The sequence below is a fragment of the Drosophila biarmipes genome, chromosome 3R (assembly GCF_025231255.1).
Source record: "Drosophila biarmipes strain raj3 chromosome 3R, RU_DBia_V1.1, whole genome shotgun sequence".
Lineage (NCBI taxonomy): Eukaryota > Metazoa > Arthropoda > Insecta > Diptera > Drosophilidae > Drosophila > Drosophila biarmipes.
The window spans coordinates 15,809,591-15,826,915 of NC_066616.1; the positions used below are offsets into that span (position 1 = coordinate 15,809,591).

Genomic DNA, 17,325 nt, shown 5'->3' on the forward strand with positions numbered 1-17,325 from the left:
GAATATGCGCCCAGTTCTACGTAGAGAAGCCCAGAGAGACGCTTTGTTTCTCCCAGACTCTCCTTGGCTCTAGGTTTCGGGTTGCCAGGGAAATTTACAGACCTCTTTACAACACAAATGTGGGTCACTGCGTTGGCAATTGCAAATCGAAGGCGTTTATTGTTTTCTGCTTTATAAAAGTAAACAGAGTGCGTAAAAAATAAAATAAATAGCGAGTAAAACGATGCATTAAGTGGGCGCCACTTGAGCTCAGAGCCCAGGCGTAGATCAATTCATTATAGCTATTTACATAGGAGTGCCTTAGTCGGTTCGGTGCTGAACTAATCTCGCTTAGTTCGATTTAAGCTAATTTCGTATAAACTGTAATGTGAATCGATGTCAAGCAAATGCAGGTACTTCAACTCGGCTGGAGTTCTAACTGCCGAACTGCAGGGGTCGCAGTTCAAAGTACTTATCCAGCACTTCGTCGGTGACCAGCTTACGGGCTGCCTGGTGCTGCTCGACAATGGGCGTGAGTGTCTAAATGGAAAACGGATATTTAATAACATGAATCTCTAAGTTTTTTATAGAGTGGTACCTCAACAGCCAGCTTCTTGATCTCGCCCGTGAGCATCTCTCCCTTTTTGTAGGCCACTCGCACCTCCTCCAACTTGGCATCATCCTCCAGGAAGAACTTAAGCAGCTGATAGGACACATCAACTTCCGGCACGCCGCCCAGCTTGCGGTGCTCCTCGACGGTTACCCGTCCTCCTGAGAAGGCGTACTTGTTGATCTTGTTCTTAATTTGCTTGGGCGTATCTGTCAGGAACACCGCTGAGTTCTGATCGCTAGCTGACATCTTCGTTTTGGCGCCCTGCAGTGCCGGGAAGAAGGTAGAGTGGATAAGCGCGCACTTGGGGAATCCCAGACGTGGTGCCACATCGCGTGTCATGCGGAAATACGGATCCTGGTCAATGGCACAGGGAATAAGGCAGTGCACCTTCTTGTTGCCGAAGATGAAGGGAAAGGTGCTGGAGATGGCGGGAGCTGCTTGGGCGGCCGGGAAGCCAATCTTGCCAATGATGTCCGAGTCCCCAAATCCAAAGATGCCCTTCACTTGATTGAAGGTAACGCACTTCTGGATGCGAATGATGTTCTGGTACATGGCAGGACACTTTCTGTAGGTAAAAGGAATGCGTTAAGAGGGTATATAAAATTAAAATATGTGGTAGAAAGAAACACATCTTAAAATCGAACAACGTGCGTCCTTTAGGAATGCTTTTAGTAAAAGGATGATGCAATTTATACAAAACATGCATATATCAAGTTGTTCGTCAGGTGAAACTCTTCTGGTAAATGAGTAATATCGTTTTCTTATTGAATTCCAAAGAAACACCCATTTTTAATTGATTTACTCACCCTACGAACTCCAGGTTGTTGAAAATGAATGTCTTATTGACATCGAATCCCATGGCCACAATATCCTTGGCATTTTCGCGCGCTAGTTTGATGGCATCCTCCACTTTCAGGTCTTTCCACAAGGTCTTCTCGTCGTCGGTCAGCTGGATGACCAGCGGCACATCGAAGGTCTCCTGAAGCCACTTGGTCATGATGAAGGGCACCAGGTGGCCGACGTGCAGGGATCCGGAGCTAGGACCACGACCTGTGTACAAGTAGAAGGGTTTGCCCTGTTCCCGCAGAGTGAGAATCGTGTGCAGATCCCGATGAGAGAAGAACATGCCGCGTCTGATGAAGTGGTGGGCGGGCTTTCCCGTGATTTTCTCAAAGCGTGCGATGAGCTCCTCATCGATTTTGCTGGAGCCAAAACGTTCTGCAACGTGTCATTAGTTGGGAGATTAAATCAGTTGATTAAGTACACAAATTAATTGCTCCGTGAAAGCCCTCTTACTTATCAGCTTATCGTAGTCGACGCCCGCGTCATTGCTGCTGGCCACATTCCATGGATCCACGACGTCGTCTTCGGCGGGTGCAGTGGCTCCCTCCTGCGCCTGGGCATCCGTGCCCGTTTCCACGGGCTCCGCGTCCGGTTTTCCGTTCAGCGTCAGCGCCTCCACGCCCTCGACAATAGTCTCCTTGGTGTCCGCCATTTGGTCAGTCTGATTTTACAGGATTTAACAGATAATTTAATACTGGCCAGTGAAATTGGGCCCTTCACATGTGAAACGAGGCGCTTATTGGTGGTCTATCGATTGTCGATAGCTTAACTATCGATGTGTGCAGGTGACAACTCTGCCAATCAGCTGTTGAGTTGCAAGTTGTGGGTGAAGAATGCAAGCGTATTGTTAAGCGGAGGAATTAATGATTTTCGGCTAAATTAAGGATTTCAAAGCGCAGTCATCATGCCTATTATGTACAATACGGGTGAATGGTTCAAGGTGCGACCTGATTACTACAGGTGGGTGAAACCAAAACTAGTAATCCATAAAAAGTAACTAAAGCATACGCCCACTAATCCCATAGAAAAGTGGAACTGGCTACGCCCGATTGGCCACTGGACCTGGACTTGGAGTACATGTGGGTGGAGGTGGCTCCCTATGGAGGACCACTGGCGGCCACACGCGATCCCACCAAGCTGGTGCCAGTTAAGGGCACTGCTAGACCAATGATCCGCATCTTCGACACCACCGGCCGGGAAACGGGTCACATATTGGTGAGTAGTCTTAAAACTAAAAACATTGGCTAAATGTTTTCATTCCCTCTAGTGGAACCATGGCAAACTAGTTGCCATGGGCTGGTCGGACACGGAGGAGCTCATCTGCATTCAGGAGAATGCCACTGTCTTTGTGTACGACATGTTTGGCAAGGAAAAGGAGTCTTACAGCATCGGCGATGAGGCGAGTGTCACCAAGATCGTGGAGGCCAAGGTGTTCCAGTCCTCCGCTGGAACCGGAGTGGCTGTAATGACCACATCAGGCCGCATCTTTCTCAAGCAGAACAGTAGCAAGACTGAACGAAAACTTCCAGATATTCCCAGTAAATCATTTGCCGCCAATTAAAATCATAAGATTATAATCTTGTAATCTTCCTCCACAGATTCCAGCATCAACTGTTCCTGTTGGGAGATTGTAACCGAGGGACGCAATAGTTACTGTCTTCTGGGAAGGGATAGAGAAGTCATCAAGCTCTTTCCCGGCGAAACTGTTGGCACTATTACCGCCAATCTCTTTGAGAAGCCGCACGATCGAATCATAAAGATATCCGTGTCGTACAACCACCAGAACTTGGCTCTGTATACCAACACCGGTCTTCTTTGGCTGGGCAGCGTGGACATGCGGCAAAAGTACTGCGAATTCGATACGGGACGAAAAGATATGCCTCTGCAAATGGAGTGGATCATGAATTCGGACAACAGCGAAGCGGATGCGGTGGTCATTTCCTATCCATCTTACCTCTTAATAGTAAATCGCAACGCAGATCGCAGCGATTTCCCCTACGATCCTGTCATGTTTCTAGTGGCCGAAATGGATGGCGTGCGCATTATTACTCAAAGTTCGCACGAGATGATCCAGCGACTTCCCAAGTGCGTGGAAAATATCTTTGCGGTCAACAGTCAGGAGCCGGCCAGCTATCTTTTCGAGGCGCAGAAAAAGTTCGAGGAGAAATCTTACAAGTCGGATGAGTATCTCAGCATGTGTCGGGATAAGATCGACTTGGCAGTGAACGAATGCATCGAGGCGGCTTCCTTTGAATTTTGCCCAGAGACTCAAAAGAGTTTGCTCAGGGTGAGCTACAAACGATTTTTTTTATATCTATAGGTCTTTGAAAATAATTTGGTTTCTTTTAGACGGCCTATTTTGGCAAAGGCTTTATACGAGACCACAACCCCGATGAATATATGCGTATTTTGCGAATATTGAGGGTTCTCAACACTTTGCGACATGAGAAGATTGCCATGCCGCTCACTTTTAAACAGTAGGTTACTTTTGCTGCATTTGTAAAGAACTAAGGATTGGTTTAATATAAATGTCGATTTCAGGTTTTCACATCTAAATACGGAAGTAATTCTCAGTCGTTTGGTGTTTCGAAAGCACTATGCCATCGCCATACAAGTGGCGAAGCACTTGAACCTGTCCGAATCCTGGATTTTGGAGCATTGGGCTTACCACAAAGTTATGAATGATCCCAGTGAGTGTTGTTTGTATATTTATCTTCAGAATTATTAATTTAACAATTAAATTTTTCCAGATGACATCGAAGTGGCGCGAAAGATTACAGAAAAGTTTAAGAATCCCTCGGTGGAAGGCATTTCCTTTTGCAATATTGCGGCAAAGGCCCATCAGGCTGGTCGAGATGATCTGGCCATTAAGCTGCTGGAGCTGGAACCTCGCGCTTCCCTTCACGTTCCACTTCTACTCAAAATGCGCAAGTTTGATCGGGCAGTAGGCAGCGCAACGCAATCAGGGGATACTGAGTTGATCACTCAAGTGCTCCTGGAGATGAAAATGCACATGATGCTATCTAATTTACATGTGAGGCACTACCTTATGTTTAATTAATGCATTTCGTGATATGTATATATTGCCCTCTTTCAGATGACCATCAGGGACCATCCGCTGGCGCTAAATATGTACAAGAAGATAATGCGGGAATCCAACAGAGCCGGTCTCTATGGCATATACAACACCGAGGACGATCAAAAGGCAATCGCAGAGTATCACTTTGAAAATGCCATTGAAACAGAAGGTCTGGAGTCGAATCTGTCGATGATTGGCAATGCTTATGCTCTGGGACGTTGTACCTTGGAGGCTGATCTGTGTGCCGAGACCAGCCGACTGCTTAAGCTTCAGAAAACGCTGAGCACTAAATACAACGCCAGTTTAAATGGATTGTCAATACATGACACCATCGAGGAATTGCTGCGGATCGAACAACTAAAAGAGGCGGAGCGGATCAGGAGTGATTTCAAAGTGCCGGACCGGCGCTTCTGGTGGCTGCGAATTCTAGTACTTTCTAGGCAACACAAGTGGGACGAGTTGGAGAAGCTGGCCAAAAGTAAAAAGAGTCCCATTGGGTACGATCCTTTTGTGCAGGTGTGCTTAGAACAGGACAACGTAAGCGAGGCGCGAAAGTACATACTGAAATGTCGGGACAATCGCAGGGGCATGTGGTATTTGCGGGCCAAGTGAGTGAAATATCATATGATATAAAATTGTGTCTCTTTTAATGATTTAATTTCATTTAAATTTCCACAGACTTTATAACGAAGCCATCGATTTCGCCTTCGAGCAAAGGGATGTTCACAGTCTTTCTGAACTTCAAAAGAATTCTGAAATCGTGAACAGTGGCATGCTACTCAACAAAGTTTGCAACTGCATTGCCACGCTGGAAGGAAAGTAGTCCAAACATTCCTATTTATAATCAAAACAATTGCACATAATAAAAAAGGTATTTATTTATGTCTATACAAAAAGCTCTGAGTTTTGTTTACACAAAAAGTCAGGCTTTTAAAGTATCTAATGGATATTTGTTTATGTCTATGTATGCCTTTAACAAATTTATGGTCTTCAATTTAAACCTGCAAATTAAGTAATTTAAGTGTGTGGGAACGCGTTTTTGATTTTACATTAAGCTTTAAAAAAGGCTTTCTAATATTTTTAATTATATTATCATTTATATCTAGTCTAATATATATTTTATTATAGTGCTATTTATGTTTTGTTTATCTGTCTTGAATATTTTTTTATTTCATTGAGCTAAGATCCACAAAGGACAGTGAAGCCAAAAAAGTTTGATTTGCTGCATTTCCTGCCCTCTGCGTTGAAGCTATTAAAGTTGCCGAACACCTATCCCCAAAGGGACATCCCCCAGCAATCCATCCGCACTGCCCCACTAAAAACCAGCCACTGAGCTGCCGACACTAACTATAAACCCAGTTAACGCACACACAATGGCGTTGTCCTTTGCATAAGTAACTCGGCTTGGCCCCCCGCAATTTGTAGACAATTTCGTTATACGGACCATAAACGCGAATTCCCGATGCTCGACGCCTGTGTAAATAAAATTTATAATCAGTGCCACATCCACGACCCAAAGGAAGCCAAGGAAAAAAGCAAAGTATTTTTGTGACGACTCCTGGCCCCTTTTTTCTTGGCAGGATAGCCCGGCTCTGAAAACACAAAATGGCAAATGTTGACGCCTTTATTGGGTTCAAAATGTGAATTGCGTCATGGAAAATGGAGGCGGTCTTGAGAAGAGGCAGGACTTTTGGGGATGGCTGGCTGGCTGTTAGTAGTTGACATTGCCCAAAACACGTTTGCCAGCCGCAGAGTGGCATGGTATTTTCCGACTTTACGGGGGAAGCCGTTTTGGGGAACACGGAATTCCAATTAGTCTTAATTTTTAGTAAATTTAACGCATACTCCCCGCCTATTTCCTTGGCCAATTTTCAAAGCGGCCTCCATATTTTCCCCGCTGTTGTCCCTGTTACTTCCATTTTGCCCGCAATTTATGTCCGATTCGATGTTCGATTCGCGGGGCTGGTGAGCCAAATTTATTTGCAATTTTCGGCCGTTGTTTAAAAAACGCTTTTCGCTGACAGTCGCAAACCATTGGTGGTTTTTGCCTGCGGTTTTGCAGCTGCCCTACGACTTTTTCGATGGATTTTCGTTTGCTAAATGTCACAGGCGACATGACAAACTAAAAGGATATTGCGTTCTAAAAAGCCAAACATGCATTTGCCACGAATGGATTATTCTCAAATTAATATTCCATGGGCGGTACGTGCTGACATAATTGAAACACCCCCAAAAAACATATCAATTTCGCTCCGATAGCCTTCAGCAAAGAACAAATATTACTACACTTTGAATTGAAAGCCAACAAGCACCAACTACAAACTGTTTACCAACTATTCGTACATATATTTGCAGAGTCAGCGGAAGACCACCGATATTATGGTCCCCATCCGTGTTATTGATTGCCACATTCCGCGCTTTTTATTTCATTGCATTTTTATATTTTTAATAAACTCGCAAAAGCGACAGAAATTACAAGAGATGTCAGGGCGAATTTCTGGCGGCGAGCCAAAAAACCAGGCCATCCAGACCAGCAGGGCCAAATAAAACCCTGCTGCTGCGAAATATGGCGACTGCAACGTCGGACGGGAGCTTTGCCTCAATTTATAGGACTCGGCGCGGCGCACAGAGGACACTTTAAGAACCGCCGGCGAGTCTAAAGGGGAATATTATAAAGGAATAAATCAAGGCATTTTGCCTGCACCGGACATTGGAGGCGGCGGTGGAGGCAGTGGTCACGCCTAAGACCCCAGAGACGTTCCTGTCCCCCGTTCCGTCCCTGTGCATTATTAATGCCCGTAAGACCCCACCTTGTCCAAAACTTTCCCCTTTGTATATGTATTTATGGGCACAGGGAAAAAATAGTTTAGACTTAAGAAAAATGTTCTAACTTAATAATGTTTGGTCATAGAAATGAGTCAAAAAAGAAAGTTCTTTAACTAAGACAAAACCTTCTTAAATCAAGCACAATAGATTTCGATTAGCCGTAATTTGAGAATGCTTTAAAATGTTTTAAAAAACAAACAAATTTTAAAATATTAACAAATATTGCAATTTTTTTAAGTTAAGGTAAAATGTTCTTAAATGAAGTAAAATGGTCTTGTTTTTTCCAAATTTTTGATACTTTATTTGGCTTAGAGGCAGACACATGAAGTAATAATATTTTTTTATACTAAGACTGGGTTTTTTCCCTCTGTTTTCCGCACCCAGCACTTCCCTTTTGGACCGTCTCAAGGCCAACACATTTTGGGAGCTTTTGTTTTCACTGCGTGCTTAAGACCCCGAAAAATATGTCAGCCCGGCGAGAGCAACAATTTATCATCCCTGAATGGAGGCCGAGATTGCTCCATATCTATATCCCTGTCCACATCCAGGTCCAGGACTTTCAGACAGCTTTTCCTTCTGGTCAGTGGCTCATCATCCGTGGCTGAAAGCCATCGCCTGGAGCTGTCAAACGCAAATGTTGGCCCGATGTTAGCATATAACAAGCGAAGGACATATCTGGTGTATACGGTGTATCTGATGTATCTGGGCAATCCCTGGATGTTCGTATACGTATTCGTGTGTGTTTGTTCACGTGTCCTCGCAGGACGTCAGCTGGGAAATCTCCCTCTCATTTGTTTACGAAAGTATTTCTTTCATTCGATGTCGTTCCATATAAAACAGATGTCGCCGCTCTCTTATTATGACCGACCATCCTCCAATGGCGTATGCAAAAAAGTTATGCCATTTTTTCGCAGGTAACACACGAAATGATTTGTTTACGTGCGGGACGAAAATAAGAATTTTTATTGCCAGCAATATTGCTGTTTGTAGAAATGCGTTCAGTTGATGCGTTTTCATTATTCATTTTAAATTTATGCGTTATAGTAGTCTGTTAAAACCCAAGGATATAATAATACAAATGTTCAAAGAAGCTTTATTTAAATCATAGGAAATTGATCTTAATACCATAAATAAAAATTAAACGATAGAACATTTTTTGAAGATTAAATTAAATCAAATTTATTAGGTTTAATAAAAAAATGTTAACTGACAAGTTTTAAGTTTGGTGTTCAAAAGTATGCAACACTAAATATTTTGACCTTAAAGTACAATGAATGCTTTTGGAAAGACCTTCACTGCAAACTTTTAGTCACCTAAAAATTACATCAGATTGGCAATTGGCCATTGTGGCATACCAACATTTGAAAACATTTGAATAATTTCCACTTTTAATAAACCTTATATTAAAGATTAAATACAAATTCCATAGAGTTTACTCAGCACAATGCCAGCTTTAATTGAAATTCACTTTAGATTGAGAGGACTTGAATGCGACATCTGTTTGTGTGAATATCCTTTTGGCGGCACAGAATGCGGGCAGGCTCAAAGGACGCAATCCTGCTGGTGGCCGACTGCAATGAATGCCAATATCCCTATTGCCCCTAAGCGCCATAAGCATTTTCTTATGCTCATATTTATATGCGAAAAAAGTAGAGAATATTTACCCATTTCAGTTGCCTGCAACACTTTTGGCCTCTTCCGGGGACTGCCTCACTTTCGGATGGCGGCTCCGGCCTAGGCAACACCGCAAACTGGGCCTGTGGCTGAGTTGCCTTTCTCCCCCAGCTGCTACTTCAGCTCCCCCTGATCCTCCTGGCGGTATAGGTCCTGCAGCTGACACAGCTCCGACTGAATCTGGATCTGGACTCGAATGCAGAGCCGTTAGTTATTCACTTTGGACCGCTTTGCGGCTGGCCATTTACCGCCCACACGGGTGACACATTTTTTGGCTGGGCTGAATTTATGCGACGGCCTCTGCCAGAATTGTTATTAATAGCCGGTGCGATACATTCTGGAACCCCCCGTTTTTAGCCACGGGACAAGCCTGCAGCTCTAACATTTCTGCATATAAATTTTGATTGCAGCCCATAAAAACAAAGTTATGTTTCGTGGTCGAGATCAGGTGACTCTTTTCAAAAATACTACAATTCGGGACGCCCGGGTCGGGTTGGTCTAAAAGCGGAGCATTCAAATGCTTGATAAAATAGGTTGGGGATAATCGAAAATTGATTTAAAATTATTTTATTATGTTATAATATTTCCAAAAAGAACTATGAGTATTTATGGTTGATTTGTTTTAGGTGGAAAATATTTATTATCTATGGGGTATATACACTAAAAGTAAGTAATAGTGTTAAATTGATATTGAGAGTAGCAAATATATATTTTCAAAAACGAATTTTATATTTTTAAGACAAACTTCAGGGTGCTATTAGCCAAATACAGGTACTACAAACAATAAAAATTCATACAATCGTTTACCTGACATTACCTAAATCACTTGTAAATAGACAGTGAAACTACTTTGCCAAAGGATACACTCGGAGCTTTGAAAACTTTGCGATCGGCTCAATCACCTAACAATTTGAAAGAGCAATTCAAAGTTCAAGTGCCGCATTAACCTGAAGTACTTTCGGGTTACACCAAATATATAAGAATACTACGTAAGACCGAGACAAAGGGAATCAATGAAAGGGAAACAAATTGTGTGCAGGAGGACAAACAAATACGAGTGGCAGCCAAAAAGACAACCGGAACATAATGTGCGATGGGGTATGGGAATGGCGGATGTGGATGTCGGGCCAGGACGAGGGACCCCCACAACAAACAGAAGGCAAATGGCAAAAAGACAAACCCACGTAAACCTCAAGCCACCAACAATAAACAGCAACAAAGATTGTTCTCCAATTCCAGACAAAGGGAAAAAATACGAATTACCACTTGAATTATTTACGCTGGAATAATTCAAGGAAAATGTACGTCATTTACCACGAACTCGGGTTCAGGCTTGACTTGGCGCCTTTTTTCGGTGAGAATTTATGTTTGCTTAACAGACTACGCAAAAAAAGGAAGAAAATTCCCATGGGCCTGAGGCAAAGGGAAAGCTGTTACCTTTTTGACAAATTTCTGTTGAGGAAAAAAACTGCTAATCAAATCGATTGGCAATACAAAACCTTGGAGGAAATTCAATAGGTGTTTTAAATAAAAATACAAGCGATTTAAACAAATTAGCAAATGGAATCCTTACGTTTTTTTGAAATCACATTATAAGGTGTCAAAAAGTATGCAACACTATTTTTGAATGTCCATGAATAGAGGACTTTTTGCTGCATACTTTTTGTGTTCAAGAACAAAGACTTTTGAGGCAGCTCATTTTAGACCAAACTACTGTAAGAAGAATTAATTAATCAAAAAATTATTTTAATTAATTAAAAAAAACATTTCTATATTTGTATTTAAAGTGTTGAAGCCTTAAGAAATATAACTATTTCCCAAATATGTATTGGCAAGTTTATAGCTTTAAGTACTTAATCCTTTGCTTACGGTTGCACTAAATCAAATGCCCTTGTGGCGGATGAAAAAACAATTTACTATCGGGACTTAAAAGTACCATCTCCTGCAATGCCCAAAATAAACACAGTAAGTACCGTCCGCGTGCTTCAGCAAACAATTTATATTTACTGCCTCGCTGGCCGTTTCGCCCTATCTTCTTTATCCAGGTAAGCACTATGAAAATAATGTCGAAAGGGACAATTTTATACGGAAAATGTGCTTTCGGGCATGTCAAGTTATAGTTTGCTCTGCGGCGCGGAAATGAAACCAATACACAATATAGACCAATGTGCCGAAAAAAAACGTAGGCAATATTTTGTTATTGTTACCGCAGAGGGCTTTGTTCGCAATGCAGCACCGTGTGGTAACATTATGCCACGCCTTTTGTTACCTTGTCGCCGATGTCCTTGCTGCCAAAAAGGACCTTGAAGCTCCGGGTCCAGCTGTCTGCCATCGCCTACACCACCGTCATTATTACTACCATCATCATCACCATCTGGCATACGAACTTGGACCAAACAATGGCAACAAGCGATGTTGGTCTTTTTGTGGCTCCATTTAGTTGCTCTCTAATATGAAATAAACAAAAGCGCCGGCAGCGTATTATCCTGATCCGGTGCAGAGAGGTGTGAAATTCAATTTCGCCAATTCCAAGCAGCCATTGTTCCCCTTTCATTGCCACAGCCATGGTCTCTTTCACTTTCACTCCACCATTGACCGCTTCCCATTGCCCATTACCCGTTGCCCATTGCCCGATGCCCGGACTGCTGTCCGTTTTCATTATTAAGGCCATTTGCTGGTCCTGGTGACTTTTGCCCTGGGCCCGTCTACTAACTGACAGATTGCCGGCAACGGTTTGAACCTCGGACACAAATTAAATTCCAGTCTTCTACTGCATGGGGAAGAGGGCAAAAGAAAAAATAAAACCAAACAAAAAAGTAGTAACGAAATCAAATAATTGAATTGTGTGCGGCTAGTTGGCAGCTTAAAAATTCATTAGAGACACTGGCACATACTTTCAATCTCGACATCGAACTCAATCGCCATGCCAATGCAAATGGAGTGGAGAAGGCGATGTCCTGGCCGAAAGCCCAGGGCAATAAATTTCAAATGAAACCAGTCGATAACATAAATTATAAAATTAGTTTGCCAATGTGTCTGGCTCTGAGAACTGGACTCTGGAAACTGAGAACCGGCTGCCCAAGACTCGTCTCGCAGACAGCAAATAAATTCCGAACTAAATTTGACAACCACTGAAAATTTGGTCAGTTCTTTCATCTCCCTTGGCTTCCTCATCGGTGGGCCAATGGCAAATTGATTCGCCTCGCCTTGGTGGCATTCGATAAATTGAATTTTCCCGAGTTAGTGAATTATTGCATTTCACTGTCATCGCGAAGGTTTTGGGGAAAAAGATTTAAGTCACTTCAATTGGAATTACTTGGCCATTTTAATCAAAGCTGATAACATGAGTATAATGAGCCAATTATTTAATAATAATAATTCAACCAAATGTTAAAATCATCATAAAGGTGTCTAAAAGTATGCAACAATAGTTTTTAGTATTGAAACCTAATAGAGGGCGTTCAAACAGAAAACGTTTATTTTTACTGAATACTTTTGGCCTAATTAAAGAAATAGTTTAACGGATTAATATAGAATGAGAATCTTATAGAACGTTTTTAAAATTCTTGTCGAGTGCCCTTAAAACTGCCCTTTTCAAAAATTATTACTAAAAAGTACAACAAATGCTTTAAACCGCAGTGACTCTGTCTAACAACAGATTTTTGGCCAACAAAAAAGTTGATAGACACCACGAATGTCGAGTCACGTTCTCGTCATTTATTATTTTAGTTTTATATTATCCCAGGAGATGTACATGCTACAACAAGGCATGATATGTGCCTAGACTGAGGAGTGAGTTGGGAAAATATGAGCCTAGTTACGTGGCTGACATTTCGCCCAAGAGTTTTCATTTTAAAGCGGATGAAAAATGAATCAGAAGCAAGGAGCTCGGAAAGTTCAACAGAAACTGGTTCCCACGCCGCAGCATTGTAAGTAATGTTATTGCACCTACTTTCATCTGGATTAGTTTTAATTGGCGAAAACATTTGTAATAACTTCATGAAACACCGTAGTCGGCTAATTTGATTGCGTTTCGCAATTAAACTTGCCCAAAAAGGCGAAATGGGAGCACAACCCCATTTCAAGGTTGGCCGAACTTGTACTTGTTCTTTGGCCTGCGCCTAATTAAACGAAATTGTTTCCTCAACTTTTTGTGGCGGCGGGTGGCAAATAAATAGATTATGTTTTAATTAAAAAATTACGCAAATGCACGACGTCGTTTGCAGTCGCGAATAAAAGTGCTTCTTTCCCATTTCACCCGTTTCCTGCGGTGAGTCTTAATGGACCGTCAAGGCTCGCAATTTCTCGAGCATCCTGGCTAATTACACAAAACACCCATAAACACACGCGTGGCATGATTACCCTCTTACAGGCTAATGATGACGACTTTCGACCCCAACGAGTTGGAAAATAGACGTGAATCAAGCCTGCCAAGCAAAAACGTCGGTAAAGCGAAGCGAAAAATCAAGAAAATATTTGCGTACCCCGCCGGAGACTTGGCCCTGTGGGCCCATCTGGCCAACATGTGTGTTTGACGCTCCTCACGCAGTAAAAAAATATATGGCACAGCAAAAAACAGCCCATGAAGACTAAGCCGCGTCCGCTTTGATGTCGAGCTCGTGGCCCAAAAACGGCGCTCAAACGGATTGCAACCAACAGATTTTCCGAAGACTTTAAGGCTTTTAAATTTTGTTTGGGCATTCACGGCCGAGTTTTAAAAATAGAAGTGCCTGACTTCATATCTTCTTCCATTTAAGAAATACTAACACGATTCAATATATATATAAAAAAAAAATAAATGCGGAAAATTTAGAAAACTAGAAAAAATATTCAGAAATTCGGAGAAAAGGTCAGAAATGCAGATAAAACGCAACTCCTATAAAAAAGTAGGAACTCCGAAAACATTTAAAATTCGGAAATTCAAAACTCCAAATTCGAAACAGAAAAAAAAGGTTTCAAACTCTAAAATATTGTCTGAAGATTGAAAATAAAAACAATAACTCTGGAAAAGGTCCGAACTCAAAAAGAAGCAGAAACTAAAGAGGGATAAATCCGAAATTACAAACATGCCCGAAACTCAGAAAAGAGTCAGAAATACAAGAATAAAAAACTACTTAAACTTGTTTAAAAATGTAATTTTTATCACAAAGCTGACATGGTCTTAATTTTTTTTAATTTCTTAGAAACCACGTACAACTATTTTCTGTCTATTCTCTTCCAGGTTACTCCTTTTAGTTGCAACTGAAAAATATCTGTAATTAACTAACCGGAAACAAGCCCTAATTCGCTAATCACCTTCCTCCATTTTACAACGAAAGCTAATCATCAGGTTCTGTTAACGGAGGAATTAATTGTAGCCCATTTAGGCAGGGCTAATGATTTTGTTACACTTTTGTTGGCCGGTCATTGTTGGGTAATTAATTGAGACCAAGCAAACCAGATGAAACTTTAACGAGGGACAGGATTTCCGAGAGAGAAGCAAGGTCGGAATTCCAAAGCAATGTCTCATATTTCTCATGTTCCTGGACATTCTACGGAATGTTAGACAGAATGAGAGGACCGAGTGACAGCCATGGACAGATTTCCACTATTCTGTTTGCTTTTTGCATTAACTTTTGAGCAATTTGTCTCTGGGAAAATTCTTGGGGCTCCGCAGCGCTGGCATTTTGCTGTTGACTTGGCTGGGCCAACAATGTCAGTGGCCGATGCAAATATTTGGCTAACATTTTTTGGCCAATTTCCCGGATAATGGCAGGGAATTAACTATGCAAGCTACGAGTACTAGCTCGCAAGCAAATAAGTTAAGGGGAAAAATTCAATTTGCAAAAAATAACCACCCACTGTATCATTCACAAAACATGCAAATTGAATTTGCAGATAACAAAGCGGTGAACTTGTACAATTTATTTATGTTTAGTTTATAGCCTTCGGCGTCGAAAGTTGAATGTTGGATGTACTGGCAACCGATAACGTTTGTCTTCCATTAGCAATACAAACAGCGACATCGTAAAAACACGACCCATCTCTTATTTCGCTTGGGTGAGCAGCATAATAAGCTTTTCCATAAACTGTAGCACACTTTTTTGGGTTTGGCACTTGTCACATGCAAAACAGCAGCCAGTCGCGATTTATGCAAAATACACGGCACACAGCGACACAGAGCCAACAAATATGATAAATTCAAATCGAAAATCGAGTGTTATCCCCTCGAAGCCCGAAGTTGTTTACTCCGGCCCATCGAATATTCTGATTTCTAACATGGATGTTTGTTCTGCTCGCCGATTGTCGATTGCCGTTTCACGTAATTTACATTTTTTTCCATCTTGTTTGCCCGGGAAAACACACGCCCAGCGGAACAATGCCAAACATTTTGCACTGTTTATTGAATTAGTATCGATGACGTGCCTGGATAGGAACTGAATAAAATTTAGCACACGGATGACTATTGAATAAGTGATGGGTGCTGTCGCGATGCAGTTTTTATTTCTTTAATAAATATTTAAGGTAGAGTTCGTTCGTCGAAGGTAGATAATTGATTTATTGAACTAGTTTAAGGAACTTCTATGTAAAAACCAAAACTTAATTGTCTACTTATACCTTCTTAGCAAGTACAAAAAAATCTTACAAAAATTTATCAGGTGTTAAGTGTCTTATTTATATTAATATGTATAATTTAATAGAAATCAGAAAAAATCAGATAGTAAATTTGCGTTCCTTGGTCTTAGTTAAAGAAGTCTCTTTTAATTTCCTAATTGACTTAATTTAAGCTTATATATAGGTAATTAAACTTAATAATTAACAGCTTGTGGCCAACACTTTGCCACTTGTGTTTTTGTACCCATTTTTGCTAAACTTTTTGTCGAGCCAGGCAAAAATGCTTCATGGTTGCAAAAGCTCATGTGCAACTGAAAGAGGTGTTACAAAATGGTAGCCACTTTTGGGAATAACTCTTAAAGTGCTTAAACGGAACCGAGAAGACATGAATTTATTTTATTTGCGTAGTTCGAGTTGGGTTGTTATTTTTATTCGGCCATCGCTCTGCTGGATGTGTCGTGTTACATGTGTTTACATGTCCTTAAACCTGCGCTCCCTTACAAAATAATGCAGCTCCTGCTGGGGCTACGTCAATGGCAGCAGCCACAGCACCTCGTTCTGGCTCTTGTTCTTCTCGCCATGTCCTTCGCCGACTTTGACAGACCCGACCAGCCCATCCACCCACCCACGTGGCCCATATAGAGCCCAGACTGAAATCGAGGGTCTCAAGGATCCGAAATTGTAAGCTGCACTGAGTACACACAGGTAACTGCGGATATGTGTGCGCCTTTCCTTTGTTACTTTCACGCGCATTTGTGAGCATGAAATGAAAATTGCACGCCACATATATTTCACCTTACTTACCCTTGCACTACCTCCGTTGACATATAAACTGGGAACTGAGATACAATATTTTAAATAACTAAAGGCCAAGTTGACAGCATCTGGCCTTTCTAAACTGCATTTGCCTGCCTCTAGCCTTTGCCATTTTGGCCAAAAACATTAATTAGTTTCCGAAAATAAACACCAGAAAGGGCAGCACAAGTCGAGTTTATATATGGCCCGACTCTAATTTGTTATGGCCATGTTAATTTGGGCAAAAAACTTGCTCTTGAAGTCCATTTGATTAACAATGGAAAGTTTTGTGAAAGGCAGTAGGCCAAGTCCGAGTCAAGTTGACTTGGCCAATTGTTTGAACTGCAAACCGCAAGGCAGAAACCGTTTTCTGGAATTTCTGCCAGAAGTTTGGCTTTGTGTGGAAATTAATTAAAGTCAAATTATATGGGGGAAAGGCCAATTGCTGGGTTAAGTTATGTAGCGAAAAACTGCAAATGCTCTACAATAATTTGAGGAGAAGCTGCTAATGCCCTACAATTACTTAAGCCTTTATTGATTTGGCTATATACTGAGAAAATAGATTGGCAATTTATTTCTGCTAAGAAAAATCAGAAAAAGTGAAAATCTAAGCCAATAAATTTGGGATTCCCCGCCATTCAACATTCTTAAGCAGCTCAATTTGGCCTCTAAGTATCAGCCATTTTTTCTGAGAGGGAGATGGGAATGTATCTCTATGTGATGCATGATTATGGATGCTGTATTTGCATACGGCAAGGAAAAAGATACAGCAAAGGTGCACCAAAGTGAGACACCCACCTGGCTACAAAGCGGTGCAACATTCGGTGGCACGTGCACCGAGGATTTCTTCTTTTCCTGCCCTTAAATTTTGCCCCGAGCGACAAACGCAAAAAAAAAAAGGATGATGTAGCGCTGTTTAAAC

The 17,325-nt window shown here is 41.6% G+C and overlaps 2 protein-coding genes across 3 annotated transcripts; one reads left to right on the top strand and one right to left on the bottom strand.

The window, feature by feature from the left end:
* Nucleotides 1-139: 139 nt before the first annotated feature.
* Nucleotides 140-2,186, bottom strand: LOC108031897 (tryptophan--tRNA ligase, cytoplasmic). Its single transcript, XM_017105664.3, has 4 exons — nt 1,889-2,186; nt 1,399-1,810; nt 578-1,157; nt 140-519 (listed from the first exon to the last, which is right to left on the bottom strand). Exons 1-4 carry the CDS (start codon nt 2,085-2,087, stop codon nt 415-417), a joined length of 1,296 nt encoding a protein of 431 aa, XP_016961153.1. The 5' UTR covers nt 2,088-2,186; the 3' UTR covers nt 140-414.
* A 43-nt stretch (nt 2,187-2,229) lies between these two features.
* LOC108031896 (vacuolar protein sorting-associated protein 16 homolog) lies at nt 2,230-8,414 on the top strand. 2 transcript variants are annotated; one of them, XM_050889330.1, is made up of 10 exons: nt 2,230-2,395; nt 2,461-2,650; nt 2,703-2,973; nt 3,034-3,722; nt 3,785-3,912; nt 3,977-4,125; nt 4,186-4,469; nt 4,533-5,122; nt 5,193-5,385; nt 7,725-8,414. In XM_050889330.1, exons 1-9 carry the CDS (start codon nt 2,340-2,342, stop codon nt 5,335-5,337), a joined length of 2,502 nt encoding a protein of 833 aa, XP_050745287.1. In that variant the 5' UTR covers nt 2,230-2,339; the 3' UTR covers nt 5,338-5,385; nt 7,725-8,414. The 2 variants fall into 2 exon arrangements, with proteins under 2 accessions (XP_050745287.1, XP_016961152.1); XM_017105663.3 differs by lacking the exon at nt 7,725-8,414 and adding an exon at nt 6,870-7,471.
* Nucleotides 8,415-17,325: the final 8,911 nt, after the last annotated feature.